General features: G+C 35.7%; 1 protein-coding gene across 1 annotated transcript; it reads left to right on the top strand.

Annotated features, from left to right (window-relative positions):
• The first annotated feature begins 2,976 nt into the window (after positions 1-2,976).
• Positions 2,977-8,227, top strand: LOC144431981 (glucagon receptor-like). Its single transcript, XM_078119932.1, has 4 exons — positions 2,977-3,016; positions 4,547-4,677; positions 5,037-5,270; positions 6,737-8,227. The coding sequence occupies exons 1-4, from the start codon at positions 2,977-2,979 to the stop codon at positions 7,241-7,243; spliced, it is 912 nt and encodes a 303-aa protein (XP_077976058.1). The 3' UTR covers positions 7,244-8,227.
• The last annotated feature ends 4,434 nt before the right edge of the window (positions 8,228-12,661 follow it).

Genomic DNA, 12,661 nt, shown 5'->3' with positions numbered 1-12,661 from the left:
GCAATTTATTAACGGTACAATAAACAGTGGACGATCGGGCAAAAACAAGATTTAGATAGTACTTTTCGTGCCTTTCTTGACTCAAATTCGTCAATGATGTCATTAAAATTTGTTTTCTTTGTTTCGCCCCTCTCTATACTTGATATATGAAGCTAGATCACACAACCTTTCCTGGCCTATTTAGGATTGAAGATGTGACAGAATTAATTTTAGTTTACTAAACGGTCGATCGCAACTTGCTATGGATACTGTCACTGTCAGCAAAATTTGCAAAGCTATCCGGAGATTGGGAAATACACTTTCATCCCCATATTCGACTATGAAGGTAGGAAGATCTTCAGGTCGCAATAACTTGACGCTGGTACGACTTGAAATCAACATTTTGCAATCAATAATTTCTGCATATAATTGCTTGCCGTCAAGATCATCACTGTAAACCAGGGGTCGGCTACCTTTTGTCGCTCGCGGGCCAAAATTAGGGGTTGCAAGTCATTGGCGGGCTGCACATATTTTTAGAAAGTTTAAAACCAAACTAAGGATACTTTTTATAATACAAATCAAGCAGTGATACATCTTTCGAATAGAATATAGACTTATTTCCTCATTGCATTGCATCTCAAAAAATTCAATTTGAATATTTCCGGCGCCATTGATCCCTTTGCGCTTAGCATCAACTTTTCTGCGTTTAGTTGACATTTTTCTAATTATTAATAAATTATAGGCCTATTAAACGATCGAGTAATTATGAAATTTATACTTGTTAGATTATAATATAATTTAGTCTACACGTGTCTCACAATAAATTCTGTTACATAAAGAATATAATCGTCAAAACAAGCTGTTTTGTTACTTGAAAAGACTCTTTGTGACACACACTGTTTTCTCGTCAAAGTCTATATCAACATATCTCACAACTTCTGAAACCCGCTCTCGATGCGCCTGGCCAGGAGTTGAGTCAAATATAAGATCATAGGGCTTGACTTTAATTTTTTTGTTAGGCTTTTGAGAACATGGGATGCCATAAAAGGCGATTAAATTCATCTTGAACGCCTGGAGAAAGGTAAGAGGTTGAATGTGGATGACTTTCAATGAAACCGAGAAGCTCTCGCAACACAGGATCAAAGACGGCAAGGAATTTCATTAGGCCAAGAAAATAACCAAAATTGAATCACTATCTGCTTGAAGTGATTCCCAGTACCGTATCAATTTAAGTTCTTTCATGTTGAATTATGACGTCACCGTCAATTGCGCTAAGTGACGGAACAAACGGCATTGATTGTTGGCTGACAATTTTTATCGACTTTTGCTGAATTTGGTATTATTTAATTAAAAATACGAATTTTAATTATTTTCAAGTTTTATTTAAACATTATATGATTAAAACTTTTCGCGTTTTTGCGCCCCGCCCAAACGGCGCCCATGGCACGTGCCATATCCTAGATACGCCACTGGAACCCAGATATGTTGAACACAAAAACTAGTTTATGTCGGTGAATGGCAGCATGGCAGAAAAATACGGGTGTTTTATACATCATATCATCAAAATAGTTCGGGTCAGAAAGTTTTATTACGATAATGAGTTTCGGAGATGCACCCAACAATTTTTTCTTCCTCTATTACCATAAAAATACATCTTGAGTGAACTCTAATCCCAAGCATCTTCTACCTTTTTGAATTTCCTACAATGTTCGGCATAGCTATAGACAGACAATATCGACGACTAAAATTCTTTGTACGATTGTACAATATATATATATATTTCAAGTGAATATTGTTGAAGCATGGACAAACGATCGCCAACGCGATGAGTGATAAATACATTACATGTGTGTGAGAAGATATCAGTTGACGCAAAACTAGGTTTAGTCAAGTTTAAGAAGAAAACGTTGGAATGCTCGATTATATGATTAGTCTTTACCGTAAATATAGCCGATAAACGAGTCCGAAAAGACATGAACAAGTTCGTATATGGAAGCCCTAAAGCATATTTTGTATATATTCATTTTTTGTTGAAACTCTAAAGCTTTTGAATCTTTAAAAAGAAGACTGCACCCGAATCCTAGTGATAAAGTGAGCATATTCTTCCACTGAATCAATAAGTGAGAAATTTGAGTACTAATTTTTTGAAAATTATTTTAGTGAAATATTGTCCAAATAAAAATTTCTCCTCTTGTTTCGTTGTTATATTTTTAACGATATCATGCATTATTGAAATCCTTGAATATTTTCCACATAAGAAAAGGAATCTCGATTTCTTACATCGGGTTTTAGATAAAACTAAAAACTTAACTACTATAATAGATCAGTATATTGTGCAACGGATAGATTGTTAAAATTGCAATTGCGAGATTCCCTAAGTTCATGGAAAACATATAATATTAAAATAAATCCGTTTTCTCAATACCAGCATTTCTATGAGTATGTTGATCTTTCCAACTAATCAGGGGATACAGGTAGAGCAGGGGTTCTCAAACTTTTGGTGTCGCGGACCCTCGAAAAGGTTGACAATTATTCTAGGAGCCCCAAAAGAAATGTTAAAATTGTTACTTTTCCATTAATTCCCAAAAAGTAATTTACTCAATTTAAATGCTAAACCTCTTTTAATAGGGTTGATACAAGTCATAAATAAATTTAAATTTCAAAGATCATATAAACCGCATGCGAAACTGTGATACCTGGCATTTCCATTGTTAATTACAAATTTTAAATTTTCTTAGTTTTTTTCTCTTCATCCATTAGAGGTTACTTATTCCATAAAGTCAATTGGTCCCAAGTCGACTTCACTGTGCGACTCTTGAGAGTCAGCCCCAAAAATTTGAGGCAGATTGCCAATGAATATTAGGGGAAACCAGCCTGCGTTATATACGCACTGGAAGGGCTGTAAAATGCCACCGTTTTTGCAAGTAACGGAGGATACATGTTTTTGCCAACACTAAAGTCCTAAGGTTCCGTGGAATAAGTTTCATTGCAGTTAAAATGACTTTACATGGGAGTCTGTACAACGTTTTCGGCGACGGTATGCGTGTCTTTTTAAAACCACAGAGAACTAATGCAATCGTGAACCATTACAGACATCTTTTTTACTGATTTAATCGTCCGCTGATTGAACTGATCGGAATGAGTTTCCTGGAGACTTATCTGATTCAAAATGTCAGTGTAGTCCAAACGTATTTTTCTCTGTAAGCTTTTCAATCAAATTTTCGCGGGGAAACTAGTCCATTGTTATCAAGAGAAGTTAAAAATGATTTTATCTAATTTTTAAAGGTACCACAACAAGTTATATTGCAAGTATCCGTTTTATTGATTGGCCTGATTACGTTATTGATAGTTCCTAGTAATATGGCTTTTCCATGTCTGTCCAATTTCATTAGATATAAAAGACATCAAAGGTCTTTTCGATATATCAATAAGATCAATAATTAAAGGTGCTGTATTATATATATATATATATATATATATATATAGTAGAAAAAATGCGCGGAGTATAATAAAATCCGTATCCACCTGTATAAATGAAAACATGCGGCAGGATATTTAGCATATTTCTAAATTGTGGGAAGCAACAAATATGTAAATATTATGTTAACATTCAAGTCACTTTAAAAATGCAGATGAATGCAATTACTACAATTTGGTACGATAAGAGTTCTAAAATCGGATATGAGAATCCCAGCAGAGTCAGTGCCACGTCCGCTCGACTTTCGTCATCTTTTCTGACTTCTGATTTAATACGACGGAAATACCAGAGCGAACAATGACTGCCCGATATATTTCACTAAAACAACGCATGGATCTGCCAAAACTATATTTGTACAGTTTCGAAATATTTCAACGTACTGATCCTTATAAAAAAATTCCCTATATATATTTAAGATATTCAAATCGTGTATAAAAAAGATCCATTAATTACCTGCTATACTCAAAATTTGTACAGTTTGAAATGGAGTATTTATAGGTCTTCGGGATTATCCTCCAAAACTGAGTCACCTTATTGGATAATATCGAAACTAACCTTGAAATTCATAATGATACTTTTTCCAAACGAGACAGATGGGTGGGACTATAATAAGCCTTATACTGAAGAACAAATTTTCATATTGCTACTCATGGTAACTACTTATAAAGAGCTTGGGCGCCCAAGAACTTGCAATCGATTGGCTTAAATCTTGCTTTTCTCATTTTATTGGAAATAGAGACTATCGTTCCCACTCCGGTCAAGTAAATCTTTATCTTGGAATTCTCGAGTATGTACAATACATTGTAAAGGCAGAAAATCGCATTGGGCCTGTCTGTCGACATATTTCAACATCTAATTGAATTATTGAGTTGAATTACGTATACTCAGAAGCGTAGAAACATTTTTTATACCTATTTCCCAAATTAAAAGACGACTGTGATGATATTTATCTTTTATACCGTCACGTGACATCGTATTTCGAAAAAACTTTATTGCTTCTAATTTATTTAAAAGACTTCCATTGCGATTCAGAAATAGACTATATGGTCTGATTTTACCCATAATTCCATAAGTAACCTTACTTTTCAGGGGCTCCTTGGATATCTGTATTAATATGGGTGGCTTTGCGTATGAATTATGAAAACAGTGGCTGCTTTGACATGAACGATGAAATGCATATTTGGTGGACGATACGAGTACCGATAATAATCTCTATCGTGGTCAGTTTAATGTATTTCTTTTGTTGTCTTTTTAATTATCTATGGTTCTGTTTAGAGCATTGTATTGCATGTCCATGATTTTCGCTTAAGGGTCAGCAAAGTATGTACATTACACTGTGACCTGAGAAGTGCAATCGAAGTGTTAGAGATGTCGCGTTTTTCTTTTTCTAGATTGACTCCGAGCAACAGCAGCAATTCGTCATAGGAAATTTGCGCGGCTTGTATAAAATTTAATATATACAAACAAACGCGAGGATTTATATTTTTATCTTCTTTATTATGGATCAAACAAGCCTTTATGGTATCTCGCGTTCTGTTCAAAGTAAATATATTCAATATTTTCTATTTATACATTACAGATCAATTGCTTCATTTTCGTGAACATTGTTCGTCTAATTGTATCAAAGCTGCAGGCTCATAACATGGCACACACGGATATGAAGCTGAGACTCGCTAAGTCGACGCTAGCCCTCATTCCTCTACTCGGAATGCATTACATAGTATTTCTCGCACTCACTGATGAATTCGCTGACAAGCATGGACCTACTATACATTTGAAACTTGCATTCGAAATGTTTTTGAGTTCAATTCAGGTACGTTAGTAAGACTTATTATTAAGAACATTCGTATTCTTCAGGTAATTCTAGATTCCAATCGGATAATAATATAAATTGCCAAAATAGTATGCTGTTATCAATGCATCTACCGCTTCTAGTGTTTCTCCGTAATAAGCCTTAATCTTAATTTTTAAGTGGTGTATCGCGATTACTTGGTTGATAGATAAAAGGTTATATTTAGTTCATAACGCGCATCAGTTATACAATCGAAAGCCACAAAATAAATTAACAGAATCTTGGCAGTTTGAAGGCCAATTCCACATGCTTACTCTAACCCAGTGGTTCCCAACTTTTGAAGCGACCCAAATTTAAAAAAAAGATTTTGTAAAATCTCGCGATCCAAGGATATGCTCAAATAGTAAATAAATATCATGTAGTACTTTAATGGCCGCAAAATTGAAGGGCTGATATAAAACAAATTGAGAAAGCTGCGCTAAATTGCCGTCAGCGAGGTTTTGAAATCGTGGCGTGATTTTACTAGAAAAAAGATATTGAATGCTGCAAAGTTTTCACGCTGTGATACTTCCCACATATACAATTCTATTGAGGATTCATTAGATACCAAATATAAAATAAACGGTAAAATTTACTAGAAAATAAAATTCCTTTTTCTATTTTTTTTGAAACTGAAAAAGTCGCCAATAACGCGTGCAATTGTCTTTTGCTAAAATCGCTGATTGTTTTCATCATCGTGACGTGTTATTCAGACCGTAAATGCCTTTACGTTGGTGTTTATTCTCTCGAAATCACAAATTTGTGCCACAATAACGATGATAATTATTTTATGTTTGTACTCGCACGGACTTGTGAATCCGGTGAGAGTTATCATACGTTCATCGGCGGCAAGATTCTAAAGACAAATGAAGTAGTAAATCCGCGACCGAAATTTTTTGATTGAAAGGCGGCAATATAAAATACTGAAAATAAAACCGTAATTAATATAAGTTTTGTAGAGGCCCGCGACAGTCTCCAAATGCTTTCCTAGGCATTGGAAATCGCAAAATTTCGGCACAAATTACGTTTAGTCGATGTTTACAAACATATCGTCACAACAATCGAAACATGATTAATTGTGGGCGGGATTTGCCTTTTTGTTCATTACTTTAAAATTGCCGTATAAATTTTTCGTGTTAACATAAACAAGGTTGAAAACGCGACTTTTCCTCGATGTGTGATTAATATAAGATAGTTAATCTAAGGTATATTTGATCAATTTTTATTGTACTGAAATAAGTATTACTCAGTGAGAATTTACGGCAGAATTGCGGATTTTTCGAAAGATTTTATTTTTAAAAATAATCGGAGTGACAGCATTGCGGAGTCAGTGTTTCAAGTACATCTCAAATTTGTCGAATTTGCAAAATAGCAAAAAATACGGATCAAAACAATATGTAATCGGGAATTTACCACTATTTTTATGTATTTTTTGTTTTAATTCACAGGGTACTTTCGTTTCCGTACTTTACTGTTTTTTGAATGGCGAAGTTCAAACAGAAGTGCGCAAAGCTTGGCGAGATTGGAGAACCAGAAAAGACCTTCCGAAGGGAGCTTGCAATTTACGGAAAGGCTCAACAATAAACAGTGCTAACCAAACTACACAAGTGACGTTTTTTTCACGGCATTCTACCACTGGCGCGGATATTACTATACAAGATCCCTGTCACAATTCACCCAATTCAGTTCGCCTAGAACTTGACAGTAGAGCAAATTCAATAGCACGGAAAAACAGCAATGTATCGGATTCAAAACAACTGAAAGGCGAAACTTGTAACGGAAATGGGATAATGCTGGATGCAAAAAAGAAGCAAATATACTACGAACCGATAAACAGAAATAACAATTCGATGATTACAGATTCTTCTCCGGTACCTAACTCAAACGGAAACGAAACAAATGGCAACCTAGAATGCAAAGATAACGAACCTTTTCTACAAGAAGACATGGTCTGAAAATCATGTATTAATTTGCAAATCTAAGAATGTGAGCCGCCTAAGACATGCGAGGCTGAGCAAACGCGATTGCATACGGCACCGTTGTTTGATACATGTACTTGTATGTAAATTTTTCAAGTATGGATCACAATCGGCCATGGCGCGAGCATGGAATATATGTGGCCATATCTCGTCTCACAACAATATTCCGGATTTGAATTCAATTGCAAATGTGGAAAATATTTATATCGATGTATCAAACGTGTGTCTTCTTTTACTCGTAACAATTATTTTATATATTTTCCACCTATTTTCTTTCATTCAACATTTTCCCAAGCTATCGCCATTCCAACTAATTGTCTTTATATTTAAGTTCTTTAAAATTACGACCCAGAGAAAATACTTGGTTGCGTAATATGTGCGCACTGCATATACGAAAGCACGCGCAGTGTTCAGCAAAGTTACTTCAAATAGGCTAAACCTCAAAGCGAATTCACACACCGAAATTGGCTCTTTGGCATCATCAATTTAATGCTCATATCAATCAACCTTGCCTGTTTGTTTTGAACACTAATTTGGTCTCCAAGTCAACATAACAGCTATCAATTATGTCGTTTTTAAGGAAAAGAAACGTGGTTTATTTCTGCCATTCGTTGATATTTCACAGCCAAGTGGAACCCAGTATCAAACTATTCAGATATAGTTCGCTAATGAGGCACTCCTGTTAAGCGACCAATCCACAAAAAGATTTGGCCTTAACTAAACTCACAGTTTGTTCCATATCTTCACGTTATTATTTGCAACCGTGAATTTTTGTTTTGCCTGTATAATATTTATTTAAGTAGTTGGAACTGAAACTGCGTTTACAGCATCGTCTTTTGTTTACAAAATTCAAAAATTCCCTCCTCATCAAATGCATGAAGCTTCATGCAGTTTGTAAGAAAAAGCACTGTGAGCGTGAACATTTAGTAAGTGTTATTTCAATATTATGTTTTGTTTTTCTGGGATACAAGACAATAACTCGTTTGTTCAATTTTTCATCGTCATGGTATTTTACTTTTATTATTTTAATTTCAAAAATTTGTTCCTATTTTGCATTTCAAGTAGTTCATCCCACCCATATTAAATTGAAAAAAAGTATACTAAACAAAAACAGATCACACTTGTTTTGTTGTTCCATATATTTTTAAATATATGTGTTAAAGTCACTCAGATGTCAACCGTAAACAATGAGGACATTTCGACGTTCCTAGTTATGTCTACGCTCATGTCTGCGAAAATGAGTTCTGTCGTATTATCACAAAACTTAAATAGAAATACAGAATAGTTTTCACTCATTTCACGGCATTGTTTGATACCAGAGTCGGAGTTAGTAGGACAGCACTTTGCCAAAAGTTTTTACCATACATATTGTAATGACAGATAGATATATCTGAAGCAAAATGATATAATGGACTAATTTATGGTCATCTCTAGTGTCCACTAGTGATGTTTTATGAAACCGACACAGACACATCCCGTGGTGATGCATTCCGTGGGTGAACCCAGCAGTAGTCGCTTGTTTCTTTTTTTTATAGTTTATATGAAATTGATTGCTCTCAACCACGCAATTTAATTACATAATGAGCAATTTATTAACGGTACAATAAACAGTGGACGATCGGGCAAAAACAAGATTTAGATAGTACTTTTCGTGCCTTTCTTGACTCAAATTCGTCAATGATGTCATTAAAATTTGTTTTCTTTGTTTCGCCCCTCTCTATACTTGATATATGAAGCTAGATCACACAACCTTTCCTGGCCTATTTAGGATTGAAGATGTGACAGAATTAATTTTAGTTTACTAAACGGTCGATCGCAACTTGCTATGGATACTGTCACTGTCAGCAAAATTTGCAAAGCTATCCGGAGATTGGGAAATACACTTTCATCCCCATATTCGACTATGAAGGTAGGAAGATCTTCAGGTCGCAATAACTTGACGCTGGTACGACTTGAAATCAACATTTTGCAATCAATAATTTCTGCATATAATTGCTTGCCTTCAAGATCATCACTGTAAACCAGGGGTCGGCTACCTTTTGTCGCTCGCGGGCCAAAATTAGGGGTTGCAAGTCATTGGCGGGCTGCACATATTTTTAGAAAGTTTAAAACCAAACTAAGGATACTTTTTATAATACAAATCCAGGGGAGGTCGCTACGCTACCCGCGAGGGGAAATGTATGGAAATATTTTTAGTAAATTAAGAAGCAGATGTTTGTTTGAAGTTTGTTGAATGACCCGGGTCGTTGCGCCGGACGAATGTCGGAAATTCGTCCGGCGCTCTGCCCCCGACCCCTCTAGTCCATTAAGAAGTACAAATACCAGTAATGAACTGATCACCCCTAACCGGAGTCGAATTTTTCCAATTTTAAGGTCCGTGATCACTCAACCGTGACGAAAATTTTTTGACACAAACTAGACCTCAGCTACTTTGTATGACCCAAATATGACATCTCTACCTTTTACCATTCTCGAGATATAACGTAAAATCACTGGAGCGTGACTGAGGTACTGCAGAAAAAAAATTTCTTCTGAAATGGCTTCAAATAATTTTTCTAAACATGCCCATGCCTTTACTTTCTTAAAAAGTCCCTTCAGAATCCTGCAACAAGCCAAAATCACTAAAGCGTGACTGGGGAGTAGGAGAAAAAAAATTTCTTCAAAAAAATGTTAAACTAATTTTTCCAACCATGCCTATCTATTTTATTTCTCGATAGCTTCAATTTTAGGTACGCAACCTGCTTACGCCACTGGAGGGCGATTGGGAGGGGGAAGCACCGATTATTGGGTAAAGAAAATTACAATTAGTTATATTCTTCGAGAATTAGGCAATACTTTGCCCAAAATCCCATTCACATGCCCCAGAATTGCCAAAAAACAATAGAACCTGAGTGGGCGTGGCTTTGCACGAGTTTTCTCACCACAGAGGCGTGGGGGCACGGCCCCCACCGCCAAAAACACTTGAAAAAATTCCCAATACTCGGGCAAACGTTTTCTGGCCCCGGAAACAGAGGCAAACGGCCTCTAAACCCCAAACTCACTCTTGCGTGACTTGACTGACAGCCGATTGACCAATAAGCAGCTCCGGGCCACTAAAATCCCGTTTTGGCCCACTTCCTTTGGCCCGATCGCTCCCAAAAATTTTCTGTGTTTGTTTGGTAACTACCTCCCGCTACATGCCAAGTTTCGTCCCGATCGGCCCGCCAGTTTTCTGGGAAATGGTAATTCATAGGGCCTCAGCCACTAGACTTCGTCACATTATTTTTGCTCTACGAGCAAAGGCTTTCGACCATTACTGTGCATACGCACTAAAGTGCTACAAGTTTGCCTGACCATCAAGCAGTGATACATCTTTCGAATAGAATATAGACTTATTTCCTCATTGCATTGCATCTCAAAAAATTCAATTTGAATATTTCCGGCGCCATTGATCCCTTTGCGCTTAGCATCAACTTTTCTGCGTTTAGTTGACATTTTTCTAATTATTAATAAATTATAGGCCTATTAAACGATCGAGTAATTATGAAATTTATACTTGTTAGATTATAATATAATTTAGTCTACACGTGTCTCACAATAAATTCTGTTACATAAAGAATATAATCGTCAAAACAAGCTGTTTTGTTACTTGAAAAGACTCTTTGTGACACACACTGTTTTCTCGTCAAAGTCTATATCAACATATCTCACAACTTCTGAAACCCGCTCTCGATGCGCCTGGCCAGGAGTTGAGTCAAATATAAGATCATAGGGCTTGACTTTAATTTTTTTGTTAGGCTTTTGAGAACATGGGATGCCATAAAAGGCGATTAAATTCATCTTGAACGCCTGGAGAAAGGTAAGAGGTTGAATGTGGATGACTTTCAATGAAACCGAGAAGCTCTCGCAACACAGGATCAAAGACGGCAAGGAATTTCATTAGGCCAAGAAAATAACCAAAATTGAATCACTATCTGCTTGAAGTGATTCCCAGTACCGTATCAATTTAAGTTCTTTCATGTTGAATTATGACGTCACCGTCAATTGCGCTAAGTGACGGAACAAACGGCATTGATTGTTGGCTGACAATTTTTATCGACTTTTGCTGAATTTGTTATTATTTAATTAAAAATACGAATTTTAATTATTTTCAAGTTTTATTTAAACATTATATGATTAAAACTTTTCGCGTTTTTGCGCCCCGCCCAAACGGCGCCCATGGCACGTGCCATATCCTAGATACGCCACTGGAACCCAGATATGTTGAACACAAAAACTAGTTTATGTCGGTGAATGGCAGCATGGCAGAAAAATACGGGTGTTTTATACATCATATCATCAAAATAGTTCGGGTCAGAAAGTTTTATTACGATAATGAGTTTCGGAGATGCACCCAACAATTTTTTCTTCCTCTATTACCATAAAAATACATCTTGAGTGAACTCTAATCCCAAGCATCTTCTACCTTTTTGAATTTCCTACAATGTTCGGCATAGCTATAGACAGACAATATCGACGACTAAAATTCTTTGTACGATTGTACAATATATATATATATTTCAAGTGAATATTGTTGAAGCATGGACAAACGATCGCCAACGCGATGAGTGATAAATACATTACATGTGTGTGAGAAGATATCAGTTGACGCAAAACTAGGTTTAGTCAAGTTTAAGAAGAAAACGTTGGAATGCTCGATTATATGATTAGTCTTTACCGTAAATATAGCCGATAAACGAGTCCGAAAAGACATGAACAAGTTCGTATATGGAAGCCCTAAAGCATATTTTGTATATATTCATTTTTTGTTGAAACTCTAAAGCTTTTGAATCTTTAAAAAGAAGACTGCACCCGAATCCTAGTGATAAAGTGAGCATATTCTTCCACTGAATCAATAAGTGAGAAATTTGAGTACCTATTTTTTGAAAATTATTTTAGTGAAATATTGTCCAAATAAAAATTTCTCCTCTTGTTTCGTTGTTATATTTTTAACGATATCATGCATTATTGAAATCCTTGAATATTTTCCACATAAGAAAAGGAATCTCGATTTCTTACATCGGGTTTTAGATAAAACTAAAAACTTAACTACTATAATAGATCAGTATATTGTGCAACGGATAGATTGTTAAAATTGCAATTGCGAGATTCCCTAAGTTCATGGAAAACATATAATATTAAAATAAATCCGTTTTCTCAATACCAGCATTTCTATGAGTATGTTGATCTTTCCAACTAATCAGGGGATACAGGTAGAGCAGGGGTTCTCAAACTTTTGGTGTCGCGGACCCTCGAAAAGGTTGACAATTATTCTAGGAGCCCCAAAAGAAATGTTAAAATTGTTACTTTTCCATTAATTCCCAAAAAGTAATTTACTCAATTTAAATGCTAAACCTCTTTTAATAGGGTTGATAC

This window comes from Styela clava, chromosome 2 (genome assembly GCF_964204865.1).
Source record: "Styela clava chromosome 2, kaStyClav1.hap1.2, whole genome shotgun sequence".
Lineage (NCBI taxonomy): Eukaryota > Metazoa > Chordata > Ascidiacea > Stolidobranchia > Styelidae > Styela > Styela clava.
This window is presented reverse-complemented; position numbering and strand designations above follow the sequence as displayed.